The sequence below is a fragment of the Notechis scutatus genome, chromosome 3, assembly GCF_049901735.1.
Source record: "Notechis scutatus isolate UNSWTSFEM ecotype Mainland chromosome 3, rNotScu1.2, whole genome shotgun sequence".
NCBI classification, from domain to species: Eukaryota; Metazoa; Chordata; class Lepidosauria; order Squamata; family Elapidae; genus Notechis; species Notechis scutatus.
Genome location: NC_142011.1, coordinates 80,007,627 through 80,028,667, shown reverse-complemented (window position 1 = coordinate 80,028,667; position 21,041 = coordinate 80,007,627). Strand labels below are relative to the sequence as shown.

At 35.4% G+C, this 21,041-nt stretch overlaps 1 protein-coding gene across 1 annotated transcript in view; it reads left to right on the top strand.

Annotated features, from left to right (window-relative positions):
• DDAH1 (dimethylarginine dimethylaminohydrolase 1) overlaps positions 1-20,533 on the top strand; it is a 67,230-nt gene extending 46,697 nt beyond the window's left edge. Inside the window, exons 4-6 of the mRNA XM_026674154.2 lie at positions 266-385; positions 12,331-12,474; positions 15,803-20,533. Coding sequence (XP_026529939.1) covers positions 266-385; positions 12,331-12,474; positions 15,803-15,919 — 381 coding nt within the window. The 3' untranslated portion in view covers positions 15,920-20,533. The remainder of the gene's footprint in view (positions 1-265; positions 386-12,330; positions 12,475-15,802) is intronic.
• The last annotated feature ends 508 nt before the right edge of the window (positions 20,534-21,041 follow it).

Sequence of the window (21,041 nt, the reverse complement as noted above, 5' to 3'; positions counted from 1 at the left end):
ACCAATTTTGATCATGTGACCCTGGGATATTGCAATCATTGCAAATACATGCCAGTTACCAAGCACCTTCATTTTGATCACGTGATCATGGGAATGCTATGATGTTCATGCAAGGACTGGTCTTAAGTCACTTTTTCAGTGTTGCTGCAACTTTGCATGGTCACTAAATGAATGGTTGTAAGTCAAGGACTAGCTACGTAATTGGTTTAATGTATAAGACGATTAATCTAAACAATTATTTTGCAAACACCTCATTTATATACAGGATTATGCTGTTTCTACAGTCCCTGTTGCTGACTCCTTGCATCTGAAAAGCTTTTGCAGCATGGCTGGACCAAACCTCATTGCTATTGGTTCAAGTGAAGTTGCGCAGAAAGCCCTCAAGGTAAACATAATATGTATATTGTGTGCATAGCAGTATTTTCTGTAAAAAAAAAATATGTACAACAGTCTGGATAGACTGCAAGTATTAAAAAAAATCTGGTCTCCACAAACTTGAAATGAAGGGTCAAATTGAGCCTGATAGGGTTCAGTGCATGCTTATATCAATAAACAGGTTTCTAAAGTTATAAATAAAATCACAAAATGGGGGAGGGGAGAGAGTTATTCATTATTAGAATAGCAGCAAGCATGGAGAATAAATATAATCTCCCTGATTGCAGATATGAGGGAGAAAAAACCTGACATAACAGTCCTGTTTCGGGAGTGAAGTCAATGGACTCTTGATTTACTTAGGTAAAAGTAAAGGTTCCCCCACACATACATGCTAGTCATCTCTGGCTCAGGGGGCGATGTTCATCTCCGTTTCTAAACCAAAGAGCCAGCGAAGATGTCTCTGTGGTCATGTGGCCGGCATGACTAAACACCGAAGGTGCATGGAGCACTGTTACCTCCCCACCAAATGGCCCCTATTTTTCTATTTGCATTGTTTACGTGCTTTTCAAAGTGCTAGGTTGGCAGAAGCTGGGACAAGTAACGGGAGCTCATTCTGTTATGTGGCACTAGGGATTCAAACTGCTGAACTGCCAACCTTCTGATCGACAAGCTCAGAGTCTTGGCCATTGAGCTACGGCATCTTGCTGATTTACTTATTTACTTACAAAATGTATTAGCTGCCCAACTTAAATATTGCAAATTGGATGAAGTACAATAAATAAATAAAAATGAACAAAATGAACAAGTTCAGTCAAATCCAAAGCGTCAATAGATGAACCAGAAAATTTCTTTCATATCACTCTATTCATATCTTTCCATTCATCCCAGGCCCGAAGTCCAAGAAAATAGTCAGATTTTTATGTGTTTCTGAAGGTTCCACAATAGAAAAGACATACCTACCAAGTCTCATCAGAGGGCATTGTTTCAGAGGTGCACTCTAGTATGCTGGGTAATGCAACAGAAAAAGCAGAAGAAAATTAACTGGTTGGGTTCTCATTGCAACAAAATATTGTATATCCTATGTGTGGTCACACTGGAGCGGAAATTAAGTATTGGAAGTGATAACTGAAATATTACATTTTGTTCTATAGTTTTGTTTGACCTTATACTTGTGCTGTAGAGTCTGTGCTTGTCTGCCTGTGCCCCACATTCTGATGGTGTTAGGGATTAATGGAGTTATATTCAGAACTCAGAAGAACTATAAAATATACCTATAAGAGTGCAGAGAAAAGCAACAAGATGGTAAAGGGCCTGATGACTAAATCTTATGAAGAGCAGTGAAAGGAGCTTGGTATATTTAGCTCAAAGAAAAGAAGGCCAAGAGGAGACAACATCACAGTCTTCTGACATATTACAGGGAGACTTATTCTTGCTAAAATTAAGGGTAAGACAAACATCAGTGAGTGGAATTTTTATAGTGAGTGATCTAAACCTGAACTAAGGAGGAATTTCCTGAATGTCAGAGCTATTAAGTGAACAAACAAACAAAAAACAGCCTGCCACCTGAAATTGTGGATGCTCCATCAGTGGAGATATTTGAGAAAAGACTGGATAACCATTGGTCCAGAATTGTATGAGGATTCCATACTTAACAAGGGATGGACTGGAAGACCTCCAAGGTCCCTTGCATCCCTATTATTTGGTAACAATGAAAGCAATGTGTATTGGTAATAACTGTTTTCAAGAAGTTAGTCTACTATTTGTTCTGGGTAGCATGAAGGAAGGGCTGCACAGGTTGGGTTACTCCTCGATTCTGCATTATGACTAGAATTTCAAATGATTTCAGTGTCATTAGGTTGTCAGCCTCAGTATTTCCTGGAAAAGTATCTTAATTAGATTACCTTAATGCATTTTTTTTGAAAGACATCTTAAAAATGGCTTTAAAAGTGTATCAAATATAGGAAATTAGCTAGCCTAATCTAGTTTGCAGTCATGTTTTATCAGTTCTGAAAGATTTCATTGGCTGACCATTCAGCTTAAAGGCCATTTCAAAGTATGATGCTTATTTCTAGAGTGGCTTGGAAATGAAATATTTGAAATAATGCACCTTTTAACACCACCCTGCATTTATCTATAGGCAAGATGAAAGCCTTCTTCATATAACAGATGGAACAGAAGTAATATTTTCATTCACAAAAATGTAGAGGACTGTTTCCTAAAACAATGTCCTAACTTAAAATTCATTTCTAATGAAAGCATACTTGGCATTAGCATGTTATTATTTGTTAAGGGTATGCAAATAAATATACAGCCCTATAGTAGTGATGATAATGATGATTTTTGGATGAATGTGCCATCCACAAAATGCAGAAACAAATTGTGTGGCAAGGAACAGTGCCTGAAGGTCTGAATAATGCCTCTTTTGACTAAAAAGAATTTAGATCCAGGAATGCAAAGATTGAGTTCAGATTTCACAAGAATAAGAAGTAATATAGATGGCTCCATCTAGTGACTGAGCAGCGTAGAGTATCCCATAGCTGTTTTTGAAAGGGTTTTTCAGCAAAGTTGAACCAATGCTCCTAAACAGAAAGGACTGAATAAAAGTTCTTATGAATATTGCTTTTTTCACAGATGCACACAAGCATTTCCTTTGCTCTTTCCTTCTGCTTATAGCCAGTGAAATATTCCATAAAATAAGTGTGGTACACTTGATGTGGTACACATAGTCCTTGACTTATGACCCCAATTGAGACAAAAATTTATAGGTCATAGATATGTTGCCAAGTGCCTGAATTTTGATCACATGACCATGGGGATGCTGCAATGGTCGTGTGAAAAACAGTGGTGGCATTCAAATTTTTTTTACTACAGGTTCTGTGGGTGTGGCTTGGTGGGCGTGGCAGGGGAAGGATACTGTGAAATCTCCAGTCAGAGGTGGTATTTGCCAGTTCTCCGAACGACTCAAAATTTCTGCTACCGGTTCTCCAGAACTGGTCAGAACCTGCTGAATACCACCTCTGGTGAAAAACCATCATAAGTCATTTTTTGTCAGTGTTGTTGTTTATCATCAGTCCTGTGTCTAGGTATTTGGCATGAGAGAGGAAGAAATAGAGACTTGTTAATGACCAGAACCTGAATAAGAAGTGTCTTGAACAGTACTGAATACTGAGCTGTGATGGCCCAGTGGTTAGAATGCAATATTGCAGGCTAACTTTATCCACACCCAGGAGTTTGATCCTGACTAACTCAAGATTGATTCAGCCTTCCATCCCTCCAAGGTTGGTAAAATAAGGTCCCGGATTGTTGGGGGCAATATGCTGACATTTGTAAACTACTCAGAGAGTGCTGTAAAGCATTATGGAGCTATGTATAAGTATTAAGTGCTATTGCTATTGCTAGTATGATTGGATAAAGATGGATGGTGTGATTTGGAAACATCTGAGTAGATTGTATAATAGCTCTCCTTAAAGCTGCTTAAACCTGGTTAAGATGTTGGCCTGGCAAAATGGAGTTCAGGTTCAAGTCCTCCTTAGCACATGGACAAATCCATGCTGGTCACAATGTCTCAGAGCAATGTGCCTGATAGATTTGTTATTGGAATAAAGATGAGACTCACCTTATAAGATGGGATATTAAAGTAATATAATAAAAAAATGGCATTAGCTAACAGGGCTTGACAAGATTTTTATTAGGGATGTATGTAAGATATTTATCCATAATGTATAAATTTTGTAGCATACTTCAGTGTGGTGGTTGATTACTGCTATTTTGGTATGTCCTAAACAGACTGTTGCCAAAGATGCTAATTTCAGTAATACCATTTCTAAATTTGTGAGAACCATAATTTTTCACAGGCCATATTTATAGTAGGAGAATAAGATGGCTACGAAGTATAGAACATAAATAACAGATGCAAGAACCAAATAAACAAAAATTCCTTTCATGACTAGAGTGAAATTCCTAATGAGACAGAATTTTTAGCATAATTTTAAGTTGAAAATCTTAACTATAGTTAAGATGTATTGCTTCTTTGAAATGTATATCTCCAGCTGGATCTGAACCATTCCTGTCATAATTTATCCTTATACAAACATAATATAAGCAAGTGACTGTTAAAAAAATGTATACAGTGATATACAGTGCTACCATGGAGATATCCATATCCATCTCTATTTCTATCTCTATCTCTATCTCTATCTCTATCTCTATCTCTATCTCTATCTATCTATCTATCTATCTATCTATCTATCTATCTATCTAATTCATAATCCTTAATAAATTATCGAGATTCTTCTCAAATCTTACCGAAAGGTGCAAGTTTTAGTTTAAAATGCCATGGTACATAGCTGCTCTATTATCAAGGTAAAAGGAACAATAAACAGGAAATAAACAGAAAGTGCAGGAAATTACTAATTTCTCCTAACATGTAATTATGAAGAATGAGGTAAAAATGTAAAAGACCTGACTAATCGCTTTTGAATAGGACTTTTCCATGCAGCTGCTGTTTCTTTCTCCCCTTCCTGAACTCTTTCTCAGAAGAAGTTTTCATTCAACATGTTAATTACTCTGCCATTGTTCTTTAACTTGACTCAGTCTTGTTTGCAAATGACTTTATATAATAAAGCTTGACAAAAGTAAACAATGCATGGGAATAAGGGTTTTGGGTCTTGATGTCTTGATGGGTTACTTCTGAGCTGAGGACAGCACACACCCAGTTGTGCAGGGACAATAGTGGGAGAAGTTTAAGTCTACATTGCCTAAATGAAACCTGATCCAATAGTGCTATTCCTACTATTTTGATGCAAGGGTGCTAAATTCTGGGTTTATTTTTCAGAGAAATATTCGGTCACCTACATACATGAATTGTCTGTATTGAAAATTAAGCTTATATCTGATTTTGTGAAAGTTGTGAAAGGGTAGACACTTCTTGCTATAATTTATAAAAGCTAAATATATTGCGTGGCATAAGCAAAGTATATTCGTGGACATATCTTTATAGGTATTGAGATTGTGGTACTCCCTCTTAAGCAGCCTTCTAGAATTCTAATAAATTTTAGGTTCAAGTAATGAGTAAGATAAATAATACAATAGCTGTGTTAACATATTAATTAAATCATTGAGTTAAAAAGTATTTTCTTTGTCTTGTAATATATAGAATTGTAAACCAATATCCAAATGGTGATAATTAAAATACACAGCCCATTCATTGGGTGATGATTTGTGCTTGGGGCTCAAATTTATATACTAGATTTAATGAGCGCCTAGGATGCCACAGATTATTAATGTTTCATAACATGATAGTCTTCCACATTCTAACCTTTTATAATTCCCTATGCATGCATATAATAATCTATTGCTTCTTTTAGATTCTCACTTTGTATACATACTTGTAGTTTTTAATTTATATGTTTTACAGTATATCTTCTAGCTTTTTATTTTTTATTTTTAGTCTTGATGTATCCTTTATGTTTTTAATGAATATACCCCACCTTCCCAATGCTGATCTATGACCGTTCGATATAGGCATTCCTCTGCTCCAAAGTACAACTATTGTGGGAATGTAAAGAATTCCTGGACCCTCTTAGTGACGCATCTTTAAGCATCTAAAGTTGAGGTAGCTGTCAACTTGACTTACGTAAATAGGAACTTTGTTCCTCTTGTTCTTTTCCTTTGCTTTTCTGAGGATCAATTTCCTATTTTTTCCCTTGTGCATGTTCCAAGAAACAGGATGTTCATTCTTAAAAAAAAATTGTCAGCCCAACAACAATTTTAGCCATTTCCTTGAGCCTTTTCCTGGATAGGCTTTTTCTTTTTGCAGGACTTCTTATGAAGCAGTTAATGCTGAGCAATTACTGTGACCTTGGCTCAAGGTTATTTGAATGAGGCAAAGCAGCTCAGGGCACATTAAGAGCACTGCAGAACTATCACCACAAAAATGCCTATTTCTGGAAATCTAAGGAGACAAAGAAGGAGATGAGAGGTGTGTAAGTTAAAAAATATTTAGTAGACTTTTTAATATTCTGTCTGAAGAGATGATCTAGGCAAAGAGCACAAAAATGTGTTTTCTGGAGAAGTCTTCATTTTGGAAATATATACTTGCAGCTTCAGATCATAAAAACAAGCAGCGATATCTGTAATTCTTGTGGAAGTCAAAGCCAGACAGCTTGATGTCTGCTTTGGGGGGAAACTTTTCCTATATTCAGGACCTAATAAAAATATTTAAATATTATTTAGAGGTGTCTAATATAAAGAAGGAAATATGAGCTAAGGGTTCACCAGCTGGCTTTGACTGTGGGACAGGATGCCAACCATCATGTGAATCTGCCTTTGCGCCTGCCCTGCCTCCTACCATTCAAGTAAATTTCAGAAAATGAAGGTGCAGACCCCAAATTTAAGGTACCCAGGACTAAGATACCTAGTAATCTCCCTACTTCACATTCTGGAATTGACTACTCCAGGAAAAGCAAATTAATAAGTATGGTAGTCTTGCCTACAGATTAGACAATAAAGTACAGGTGGTCTTCGGCTTCCAACAGTTCAGTTAGGGACTGTTCAAGTTATAATGCCACTGAAGAACAGTGACATGACCATTTTTTATACTTACGACCATTGCAGCATCCCCATGGTCACGTAATCAAAATTCAGACAATTGGCAACTGACTCATATTTATGACAGTTGCTGTATCCCGGGGTCATGCGGTCTCCTTTTGTGAGCCTCTGATGAGCAAAATCAACAGGGAAGCCAGATTTACTTAACAACTGTGTTACTAATTTAACAACTGCAGTGATTCACTTAACAAGTGTGGCAAGAAAAGTTGCAAAATGGGGCAAAATTCACTTAACAAATGTCCCACTTAGCAGCAGGAATTTTGGGCTCAATTGTCGTCATACATTGTATTTGGCGCTTAGTGCCTGAGACTGAATAGTAAAGAGAAGATGAAACAAATAAAGTTTTCTGAGCATCAGACCAAATGTTTTGGTTGTTCCTGATTTCATAAGATTTGCATTTTAATGCAACTGGTTTGCTTTGTCAGCTTTTCATTGTTTTGCATTTTGTGATGTCATTTGTTTTATGATGATATCTGCCAGTTTTTAAATTCAGTCATGATTTTTTTTTTTGGTGCAGGTAGGTCAGTCCAATTTGACATTTAGTTGTTGATTTAAAAGTCAATTTAACTTTTTTTATAATACAGATATGCCCAAAGCAATACAGATTTGATTTTAATATTTCATATTAATGAAAAGATTATCTGTCCAAGCTTGGAGCATTATCAAGTTGTAAAATTTTGCTATATTTTTCACATAGCAAATTGTTCATGTGTTTCTGCTTTTGTTGGAAAAAAAAATAGCTTAAATAAGATCTTTTGTGGTTGTATTTCATTTCTCAATTAAAATATTGTTCAGTAATCTTCCTGAAATGGATCTCAACTCACAATAAAAGCCAGGATGATGAACTGATAGAGGAATATGATGCTTATTTTAGGAACTTTCCTAATCACATTTTAATGCATTTACTTGTTACTCAAGACCTTTCATGGCAAAATATACTTTACAAAACACAATAAGAAAAATTAGATTGGAGAGTTTGCAGATTAGTTTGCTAGACATCAGAACTCATGACTCAGCTTTAGGGAATATGCAGCAAAATGATTCTTCATAGAGAGAGAGAATTCCCAGAAATAATCAATATGCAGGAAATGCTAGTGTAACCCGTCATTCAAAGATCTTTCTGGGCAGGAAATCAGACTCACATAAAAAGAATTTGTGATTCTTACAATCTTTACAAACAAGGAAATTTTCCTCAAAGTACGACTTACAAATAGCATGATCTGGCAAAATGAATATTCATTGTTTTTGTTCTGTTGACATTTGCATTAAATTAATCACTGGTGATCAAACTTTTCTATCGCCAGTGTATTTCTGTAACATTATTCCAATCTGTTACAACTGTTCTTTAGTTGCTGACCGAGAGAAAGATTTGAGGAGAGATGGGTTACATTTCCTGTTGGGGGGTTTTGGGAACATTATAAGGAAAATTAGTTTATGCCCATCATGGTAAAAGAAGACCACAATAGCTCTAGAAAGAAGTCTTGTTTGCAGAACTACATTTTCACCAACAAAACCCATAATTACTTGCATAAGTGTTCGTAAATGCACTTGCACTTTTGATAATATAAACTTTATATGCCAAGTCTGTACATCAGCTTTATACATTTGAATATGGCAGGTACTCAAAACCTGCAGCATAAAAATTAAATTTATCTAGTCTTATAGATTCGATGCCTGCCTGCCTCCCTCCCTCCCTCTGCAGTTAAAATGAGCAATAGATGAAGGAAAAAACTTCTTCCTTAAATTTTGTTAAACAGATCTGCTGATATATATTACAGGTCTAGACCAATTTAAAAAATCTGTCTTGGGCCCAAAGTAATAATTTGTGTCCCTTTTAATGTTTTAAAAAATGGAAATAATTAAAGAGAGCCTTATCCCTTGATTTGTAAAAAAATACATAAGATAACCCATTGGCTATTTCATTGTCCAATTTTTAATTTGCTGCTGTCTTTAAGAAAACTCATGTATAAGCTGCAGAAACTATTGTCAAGAGAAGATGACTTTACTAAAGGACTGTATACTGTAAATAAAGGCAAAATGTATTTTATTTTTGTGCCTTCAGTTTAAATGACTAAACTAGCTGAATCAAACACATTCCTGAAAGTTTTCATAAAATGTTCATTAAAAATTCAATTGTGGATTATTTATTTACTGTATTTATTTATTATTATTTTCATTTACAGTAAAGATAGCCTATTGGTTCAGACCAAATTCACTCTTATTTTTTCTGAATTGATACATCAGTATTATGCTACCGTAAATTATAAGCAGATGGATGGAGTTATGGACAGAGCTAATAGTGTCCTTTATGAATTCTTAAGCAAGCCAATTCAGATTTTGCTCCAAGAATCAAAATTTAGAATATTTGTATACATTATGTAAACATTCAGGTAGAGAGAAGTTCCTGAAGACAGCTTGGAAGACTAAACCTCTGTTCCCAGTAAATGATCCAGATTGGATCCTGCATTATGTGAACAAATTATATTTCCATATATTTGCAAACTTTGCATAATTTATCCTCCTAGTTGCATGATTCTTGGATTTATCTACTTCATAGGTGAAAATGTCAGCATACATAAGAGCATGAAACTTGAAGGGAATGTATTTTCAGGACTTGCATTTTGGCCTTACATAAACATATTCCAAAGCAAACCCCAGTGAGTTCAGTTGAATTTATTCCAAAGTCATTATACATAGTATATACACTGATCATTTTTATTTAAATTATCTTTTCATTTCTAAGACAACAAAGGGCCTTTTCTTCTTCTTCAGAACTGAACATTAACTTTGCCACCAACCTCAAGACCGGGAAACTTAACAACTGCTTTTTTAATGCAGACAATTAGAGGCAATATTTGAGTGACAAATGCATGAGGTATTGTTTTGTTTTGTTTTTTTGCTTGTATAACCTTCTTCCTCTGTTGCTCATCTGAAAGATCAAATATGTGTATAGCTTTAGCTGAAGAGTAGAATTGCAAGAAGAAAATTTGAAAAAAGGTGGTGCTGGTTTGTTTTATCTAAATTTGAAACTGAAAGTCTGCTCTGTTTTAATGATAGCATCGTACCAGCAATTACTTACCTTCAGAATTGATACATCATAAAGAAATGTGAGCATATTATACTGGAAAAATTATCTTATAAGATTTTTCTACCTGGGAATAAAATATCTTTATATGTTTAATTTTAACACATACAGATAATCCTAGGTTTACAGGATATGTGATTTTGGGAAATTATTGTAAAAGAGAGGATTATAATTTTTACATTATATAAGATATTGTCAAAATTCAATGGTAGGAAAACCACACAAACTTTTTAGTTAGTAAAGAAACATGAAATTCTGTTACAATGATGACATTTCCTCAGGAATGTAAGACATTGCTTAAGATTCATCACAGGATATTTATGATTCAATCTCCAACATGGCTAATGAGACTCTGGGGTTTAGAAATTCCATGGATTTGTTAAAAGATTACATGCCATTTTTTACTTATGGATATTTCCAAAGGCCTATTGTGCAATATATACACATATATACCCATAGGACATGTACACACAAATATATACCCATTATACAAAAGGCATAGAAATTAAACATTGTCACCCAATGAATTAAGCTGCTCATCATTGTATTTGTTAATAAATTTGTATATTATCTTTATGCAAGTAATGCAAGCAGAATTAGCCCTACCATTTGGCAGAGTGAAGCACCTACCTCAAACAGCAAATGTCATTAAAGACAGAAGTTTATTTGTTGAGATAATCATCTTTGAAAATATCTCCTGAACTTACCCTTCTCTATAAATGGAATATGAAATAGGAGGGTTTTTTTTTTTGGCATTATATTATTTGCACCAAATCTCTTGCACCTAAGGATCTGTCCATGGTACTGCAAGTCTTCTTTCTGGTATTTTTCCCCTCTTTTGCCTGAATTCTTGACATGCATTGTTTGTCTTTCCCTTTAAATAGTGCACTGGAAGTTTAGAAGTTTGCTTTTCTTTTATATATGGTTAAAACTAAAGTATAAACAAAAAACAAACAAGCATACACGTATCCAAAACATTGTACACTAAGACAATACACTAAAAATACAAAACTTTTTGTACAATTAACATAATTAGCATATTATTACATTTTGACTACCAATGAAAATTGAGGGGGAAAATGAGCTTGATATCAAGGATAACCTGCCAGCTGAGAGAAGAAAGAGCATTCTCCCCCTCACCAAAATATATACAAAAGGCAGTGGGCAAGTATGCAGGATCCTGATTTTGTTTCTTGCAATGGGCAGTGTAAATATACTGTTGCATGAGAATATTGTTAACTCTTCTAACAGAAAAAAAAATTAAGTTGTGTGTAAGGGTTCTCCTGTGCATAGGACAAAGAATATCAGCTAAATATTTGTTGTAAGAACTGTGTCTTACAAACAGACCTGACCTGTTCAAAATGGAGAATTGTTCTTAAGTCATACTGAACATCATTATCAAGGGCCCGTTTGCTTTAGCTTTATCTAAACTGTTCAAGATCAAGTAAAATCTAGTGCTGAACTAATAAGACATAACATTTGAAATCTAGATCTATGCCTGTCTTTTATGAGAACACAACATTTTTCTCTAAGACCAAGGTGGCTAAGTAGCATTGGTATTTAATTTTAATGAAAACTAACTTGAGCCGAAATGTCAGCCTGATATTTTTTTCAGTACTGTTTATTCTTGAAACCTTCAATTAGGAAGTAAAACTAGGATACATTTTATTAATTCCTTTATTCCATGTCCAACTTTTTCTTTGAGGGGATGTGTTCCTGAAATCTCAAATATGACAAATATAGGTTACTTTGAAATGTTCCTCCCCAAAGAACAAAATGGGACAAAACAAAACTGTTTATTAGGAAAAAATATGATGCCTTTCACAAATGAAAAGTTTGTGAGTTTGTTAGTAGGACTATTTGATTCTATTAGCAACTCTGTCTAAATAAAGCAGAATCCTATGAATTACTCACAATGGCTGATCTTATATACCTTAATTTTATAGGTAAATATTCAATGTACAAATGTATATCAGTTGTGACAACTCCAAGTTTGAAAACATGCTTAATGAATTCCAGATAGTAACATGCTCGCCTTTCAGAAATGTTGAGCATCCTGGAATTTGTATTAAGAAACACTTTTGTATATATTCCTTTTATTTCCTGTAACCTGTATAAGGTGAATTTCTTGTTGGGAACTGTCACATTACACAACAACAGTTTTTGATATGATTTTTAAAAATAAAACAATTTCTCTCCCTAATTTCTGAAGAGTAATGAAACCCTGTTTTATATAATCCTGACTTATCTTTTTGTAACAGACAATGCAGCAGATGAGTGACCACCGTTATGACAAACTTACAGTTCCTGATGATGCAGCAGCAAACTGTGTGTATTTAAACATTCCTGGAAAAGGTCATGTTTTGTTGCACCGAGCCCCTGAGGAGTATCCAGAAAGTGCAAAGGTAACAGCAAAAATGCTAGACCTGTTCTTATAAAATGCCGATCAGCTCTAAGTTAAGATTGCTTGGGAGAGAAGCATTGAATCTGTAATCTCCCCCCCCCTCCCCAAACACTGCTTCTACTGAAATAAGGAAAGTAGCAAAAAAAAAAAAAACCAAAACCAATTCTGGTGGACTTTGAGGATGCATGGTACTAAACAGAATTTGGTAAATAGAAATCAGCAATGTCAGGCGGCAGGAGTGGCAAAAAAAGGTTAGGTGGTAGAAGTGTTGTTACGATGCACTTAAAAATGGGTCAAGCCTCCACCATCTTGCCTTTTTTGCTCCCTCTCCCTTTGTTCCCTATGGAACTGCTGCTAAGAAAGAATGCCGCAACTACAGACTTTTATATAATCTGGATGAAGATAAAAACAACTATTCTCAATAACATGTCATGGTACAAAATATGTTTGTATATTTTGTTTTTTCGATCCCGGGGTGCAGAAGATCTGATCAAGTCCTTGCTTCTTGCTAGACCATTTGCAATTATTAAGCCACCCATCACTTTAAACTTTTACTTGGGATAAGGCAGGGGTGTCAAACTCCCGGCCTGTCAGCTGGATGCATCATGCACTAGCCATACCACATCCAGTTTAGCGAAGGGGGGAAAGTCCCAATATATCACGTGACACCACCATGATGATGTGAGTTTGATACCCCTGGGATAAGGGATTCAAACTGTAAATTGCAACTCTCCATTGCTTATATCAGATTCTGAATTAAGAACAATTCCAGTTCAGCTACCAGATTTTTGTTGGTTATATTTGTTATTCGGAGGGTGGGGCTCAGTAGTTAACATTGAGCTTTTCAGTTGAACTGACAGCCTGGGTTTGAGACCTAAGCTCCACACTGTGGGTTGAGCTCCCATTATTTGTCTCAGCTCCTGCTCACCTAGAAATTCGAAATCATGCAAATCCGTGGTGGGATTCAAATTTTTTTACTACCAGTTCTGCTTAGTGGGCATGGCAGGGGAAGGATACTGTAAAATCTCCAGTCAGAGGTGTATTTGCCGATTTTCCAAACTACTCAAAATTTCCTCTACTGGTTCTCCAGAACCGGTCAGAACCTGCTGAATACCACCTCTGATGCAAATGCAAGTAGATTAATAGGTAATAAGTTAATGGCGGGAAGGTAACAGCGTTCCGTGTGCCTTTGGTAGCTATGCTGATCACATGACCACAGAAATTGTCTTCGGACAATGCTGGCTCCTTCAGCCAAGAAACAGAAATAAGCACCATGCCCTAGAGCAGTGATGGCTAACCTGTTCCACATTGCATGCCAAAAGTGTGTGCACATGTGTGTGTGCCTGCACCCATGATGCAATGCGTGCGCAACTCCTCCCACCCCCTGCACAAGCGTGCAGACCCTCCCTGCACTGCACGCCTCTGCACATACGCAAGCATGCCTCATGCCTCTGTGCATGCGCACGTCTTCCATGAACATGTCTCCCCCGCGCATGCGCAGCAGATACCCGACAATCAGCTGGCTGGGGGAGCACATGCGCAGTGGGGGTCTTCCAGGCAACCTCTTGTGTGCCGGCAGAAGTGGCTATGCATGCCACTTCTGGCACACGTGCCATAGGTTCGCCATCACGGCCCTAGAGAGTCAAACATGATTGAGAAACCTTTACCTTTTTATTCTTTATTCACAACCTGGCTCTCACTCTTTGGCTTCCCATATTCTCTTTTTGTTGTTTAGGCTTTGAGTTTCTTGAAATGAAAAAGGTTTTCCTGAACATTCATCAAATTATGCCATACAGAAATATGTGTGTATGCTTTGCTATTTTTAGCATGGAAATGCTGTGTACCCCAGTATTCTGTTAGTCTGGTTGTGATGATATTGCATATCAGAGGAGTCACTCTCTGAGTTTTAAGTAAATTATTTCAATTGGGCCAGAAAAGTGTTAAGCTGAACATGTCCATTTTTCATATTCATTGGCAATCATTTAGTGTTATTGAGTGTAATATGTTTGGAAGTGACTTGGGCCCAAATGAAGCATTTGATCTGATGTCATATTATATGAGTTTCTAGGGAACATTTCTTTGGATATCTGAATAAATTGTACAGACTTAGATGATACACAATAGGCAGACAGAGATACTATAGACAGATGATAGGCAGGCAGATGATGGATGGATGGATAGGTAGGTAGGTAGATAGATGATAGAGATCCTACATGTATACATTGACTTACTTGTGCCTTACTGCAGCGATCTCCAACCTTTGTGGCTTGGCGGCCTGGCTGGTGGGGGTAGAAGGAAACCAGGCTGTGTGAGCAGTAGTTTGGTGCATACACGCATGCGCACACAACTTGACTTGGGTGAGTCAAGCTGTGCGCACTTACAATGTGCTGGTCCGGGGGATGGAGACCCCTGCCTTACTGACACTCCCCAACAAACATAGTAAATGTAAATCTTTTAACATTTCTCCTGAACTTTGGCTTTATAATTTGGGCTGACTCAAAGCTTACTTTGAGGTCTTTATTACTTATTCAATCTTGATATTACTGAATATGCTTATGATTATGCTTGACAATTTTTATTGCCCAACATGTTGGGTCTGAAGCAAAAGTACAGAATTGTGGTGTAACCACATAAAACACTCTGTTCCCCAACTCCACTATTAATATCTTAAGTAAGTAAGCATGGGATAAACATTATGCAGGCTGTTATTAGACATTAAATCATGAGATTGCTCTGTCACAAATTCTCCATCACTTGAGGCATAATTTTGTTAGAAATCTAAGTCAGCATTACTCAGTCCATATGACATATCAGTGACTTATAAACTAAAATATGAAACAGTAGCACATTTATCAGTCCTTTGCTCTCCCATCTCCTCCAGTGTATTAACATGCTAACTTAAATGTCCAATATTCCAGTTTTGATCCAGAGAATCCAATTTGAGGCTGAACTGTTTTTCTGAGGTTTAAAAAAAAAAAAGGTTCCTTTCAAGTTGATTTTGACTCCTATTGATTGCATGGATACGTTAATACAGCTGACTTAACAACAGAATAGAAGTGATTTCCCATGGCCTTTTTCCAGGATATTTTTCTAGGTTCTTAATCTAGCTGATAGTCTTGGGATTCCCTGGTGCCATTACATTCAAAGACTGTTCAGACCTAGTCTTGCTAGTTTCCAAAAATGAAGGTCAGTCAGATGCCAGTATTTGCTAAGAGTTTTCTACTAAGAAATACAAAATTCTGACTGAAAATTTCTAAACTAGTGATGAAGATTCAGTAAAAAAAAGAAGATGCATAAATGTAACAACTTTTCATTTTCTTTCCTAATAGGTATTTGAAAAACTGAAGGACCACATGTTGATCCCTATAGCAAACACCGAGCTAGAAAAAGTTGATGGTGCACTCACTTGTTGTTCGGTCCTTATTAATAAATCTTCACAATTATGAGTTTACAGATTTCCTTCCTTGTATATGGCAATAATGTACATGCAAGGCAAATGAATCTGTATTTCACTTGTATTGGTTTTCTTGACAATCTACTGTACCACTGTGCTACTGACCTTTGTTTACAATGGTGCCCCTTCACTTGTAATTAAGGTGCGTGTATATGCTTTTTCTTGACATATAAAGATTTGAAGCATGTTTGTCTGGATTTCCAAAAAAATGTTATGAAAATTAATGGTTTATGTAGTAGATGTAAAATGATCTCAGAAGCATAAGTAGGGGCCACTTCTAGCATCACTTTTGACTGGGGCACAATAACAACTAGATACATATCTACTATGCTGAACATTCCTATAACTTACCTTGAGATCTTAGGACTTGAGTTTAAAATCAAGTCATTGAAGACATATGGCCAAATGCCATACAAAATGTAATACTGGACTTCCTTGCAGCCCGTTTTATGAATTTGTCATCCACAAATTCTTTCCACCCCAATGTAAAGAGTAAAACACTTGTTTTTATATTGCTAGTGATTTTGTTACAGGAACTTTATAATGCTCCTTGGAGAGTTAATCCACTCTTTTTCCACTGCTCTGCGAAAGTTCCAGGATTGACATTCATAAGTCATCAAATATTTGCCAGCTGCAAAAGGCATAAAAGTGGAAAATTACAAGTGCTTACAATACCACAGTAGTTAGTCTTCAAGTATGGGCTATTAGGAAGATAAGGGTTCAGAAACATACATCTTCATGCATTTATTCTTACATGATCTCAAATAATTTCTTTTCCTTGCTTTGGGGATGTTAATTGTAATTAGATTAGAACATGAGAGGGAAATCTGCACTGGACAGGATAATGCCTATATATGTGTTTCTTTAATAAAAATAAGGCATCTGTTTAAATAGAAGAGCCTCATATATGAAAATGTTGTTGAAAGTTTGAAAGCTTGAGAAGTAAACATGGATCCAAAAATATATTACAAAATATTGAAGGATTTTAGAAGTAATACTGGAATTGGCCCAGTTTTAATCTAGTCTGACTTTTGGTCAACCTTCTCCTTAGTTGTGCAATTCTGCTTTTTTAGGAGGGGACAGAGAGTTCTAAGTTATAGATAACCAAAAGGAAATTCAGTAATTCTTCCTTTAGTGTAGTGCAGTGTAAAACACTACTGTAGTGTTTTACAACTGCAGTGTAAAACAAATTACAATTATCCTAGAAAATTTATTTTCTTTTTAGTGCCTTGGAAGAAAACTGTGAATGAAATTAATTACAAAGTGTAGGCGGATTACTGTGAGGGTTTGAGGAAGTTGTGTGTCCAAAATGCTGGTTGTTTATTTGCACTTTTTTATTTCAGTAGAAATTCAGGTTGTTCACAAGTTAAAACTTTTACATATTTTAAAGTTTTGATTCACAAAGTTGTAACAAATTAATAAAACACTTTATTTTACTGTCACCTCTCATATTGTACTGTCATGCAAGTACTTGTTATAGTTTTAAATATTCATTTGATCAGCAGAGTTCTTTTCTATTCAAACTCAAATGCTGAACTTTCTGAAAAACCTAAATAGTAAACAAGACAGGGGATCTTAGATTCTTCCAGATATTCTACTGTGCAATGCTCTGTCTCATTTATAATATTTCATGTGCGGCAGAAGGCTCCTGATGATTTTGCCTTTTACTTGTAAATCTCCTATGTATTCCTGCTGCTAATTTAATTTATATTGTTTCTGAGAGGATAAAAAACTAAGAAAAGAAAAAACTACAAAATGTACTTTGGTAGCATTCTTGGGTGCTGTTGTTTCCTGTAGTATATATCTGTGTCTTCCAAGAGACTCCCATTACTATTATGTCTAGTATTCAAGTTGTGCCTGGAAATGGATATCTTTATTTAAACTGTAAATCAACTGAAAAAAATGTTTATTTTGGCAAATTCTGCAACATGCTTAAGCAATCAGCTGTCAAATTTTAAATGTTTATATATATATATATAAAACAAGAATATAACGTAATATTCTTGGGAAACCTATTCAGTCATTTTAACAATGATAAGGTTAAACAAAGTAAATTTTCTCACCATTGCCTTTGTCCGTTTCCTGTTAATGCTCCATTTTGGGGCACTACTTCTAGTAACTGGCTAATTATCACAAACTTCAAGTAATCAATTACATTAAAACTATGGTTAAAATTATTTATATGTAAGAAACACAGGGAAACATATGTAGAATCCAGGAAATGCAACTTGGAGAATGTCATATGTAACTTTTGATTATCTTTTAGCTGGAATAATTATACTTAAAAACTCTATTTTTTTGACTCTGCCTTTCTTTAATACTATTTTCTCCTAAAATGAAAATTTATTAATTTTCTTGGCATGCTCTTGTTTTATTTCACTAAATGGTCACATTTTTATTTTATTCCACTGAAAACTGCATAATGAATTTATACAAAATGTGGTTAATAATAGAAGAAGTGCTTTGTATTCTTCATGAGTAGTTTGGAAATATTTAAAAATGTAGTAGGGATTTAATTGGAAAATGAGGTTTTTGTTTCACCATGTGAATTTCAATTCATAACAGAAAATAAGAGAAATATTTTAGAGATATTGTGAAAAGCCTTGCAAAATAACAATAATGGTTGTGTGAATTCACTTCTTAAGTCTTCAGTAGTTGCTCATTTTTTAGCTAAAGTCACAGTCCAAATAATACATGTTCTGCTTTGTTTTTACTTCATTAATACATTAATCAGGAATGTTAAACAAATTTCAGTTGGCCACCTTTCAATGAAATAAAGCCAGAAAATACTTGGTAAAAATTGTTTTACATTTTGATTTGTTTTGTGTCTGTTGTGACAACTGCATTGTCAGTAGACTTATACCAAGCATATTTTTTTCTACCTGAAATATTGTAAATTGCATCATCTGTTAGTGCATAGACTGCTTGCTGTGTCAGATGATTAATTTTTTGATTAATTTTATGTGCTAATGGATTCTACACTATTCTAAATATCCAGAATAGCTTTTAGATTATATTTATGCATAAAATATCTGCAGTGCCTATTATGTTTCTAGTTTTCCTGATGTTTGTCACAGTGATCTTGGAAAATCACTGTTATTGTACTGACATACATAATACATGTATACACCTGGTGAATCCTTTAAGTTTGAATTTTGTGCCCCTTTCTGTTCTGTTCTCATGCAGTCTGTACTTCTGAATTTATATTTACAATTTGAATTCAGCATAGCAAAATTCTGCATTGGGTTGGAACCATACAATTGAAAATGCAGACTTATTTTTAAGTAGCCCTTGTCTGGAAGAGCATAAAATTAAAAAGAAAGTTCATCAAATTTCCTTAGGTATTTTAGGCATATAAAAAGATAAGAATAATGCCCCAAATTTAATCATATTTCAGCCTTAGATACTGAGCCACTGCCTAACAATGCTATTTAAATTTTTGTTTGCATAGATATAAAGGAAAGTTATATGATCAGTTCAGTGAAGTTGTAAAGCCTTTTCTAATACTACCTCAGTAGTGCAGTGGTTCTCTAAAAATATCATATCATGAGATGGGATTAACTTGTCCTTCTTGCAAAATATGTTCTTTAATGTGCAGAGAATGTGGAAAAAAGACAGTAATTCACAACAGCACTTCTGTGATGGCATAGGCCATTCCTGAATTTACTGACATCTTAAAATGGTTCCCTTCATGTTCTCTAGTTCCTAAAAGAGAAAGCTGACAAGGCAAAACTCTCACTGATGTATTCTACAATTCTACACTTTTGGTCCCGAAGCTTAAAAGTTGGAAGCCAGAGGTAGATACCCCTATTTGATCCCTAGCTGTTTAGATTGTTTTGATTTTTTTATGGGGTGTGTGCATGCGAACAAAGTGGTGCAATATTTGGGTTTCCTTTTTGAACAAAATGTAATCAGTGTCAGCTAAGGTTCTTTTCCATGTGCCAATGAGAAGTGTTTATACATGCTGTACCTTATACTGCTATACTTGGCATCCTTCCGCTCCCTCCCACACAGCAAAGTATACACTCAGTTCAATCTTTCACAGATGCCATGTTTTAGAAGTATAGTGTGGATTTTAAGGACATATGGAACATAGTCTCTGTGAGATTTGATCACAACTCCTGTAGAACACCATGTTCAGCTAGGTAGAGTACTGTCCAAAATGCCTCTCTTCTCCCTTAACAACAACAGCTTGTTAACTCTTGTTTATTCAAACATAAAAGCAGAATTAATCTGAATCAAATGTTTCTAAGGAGCTGGTACATATCCATTAATGATGAGAGGCAGTTCTTAAAGAACATTTTAATCTGTAAGGTGTCTGGGAACAAAATATGAGGCACCTCACTTGAACTCCCAGAAAGGCTTCTTGTAAATGTGTGATGTAGGGTGTAGTTTCAAATCACATATGAAATGTATTTAGCTTTGTTTTCAAACATGCTGCTACTAACCACAGAATTCAAATGGGTTACCTTTAATATATCCAACTACTTCTTTGTGTGTCAGAATTTTTGCCAAATTCCATAACCTGTTAAACCTGGAAAAATTTTGTCTTGTGCATTTCTAGCATTATGTACACCCATCACTATTGAATAAAGTGTCAGCTAAAGCTAAACTGTATGAATGTTATTTAGAATAAGACTTGAAGCAACTTATTCCTTTCATACATTTGCTTCATTGATTCAAGTTCATTTTTCTCACTGTACCATATTTTTAGAAATGAAACGTGATTGCTACTGCTGCTACTTTTAAAAGAAGTGAATTTAGACAAAGGGCTCTTCTGCATGGTAACCTTAAATTACTTGTTTCACATGGTGAAATTGCCTAGAAATTAAGCTGGCTTAAGATACTGTTGTCTAGATTTCAATCCATTCTTGAGCTTTGACCATTATGCTCCTCAGGTGTTCTATCCATATAGTGGCTATTGTGGCCTTTGATTTGGAATTCCCTAAGTCTTATCCTCTACCTCCTTTGCTGCCAAGAGAGCAAGCACTAGCTACTTTCCATGAGTAAGTCTTGGAAACCATGGTGTCCCCTGATAGACCTTTTGTAGCTCTTTGTTGAATGTCCATCAAATTTGATCCCTTCCTGTCTGGCGGAAAGGACTGGCGAAAAAA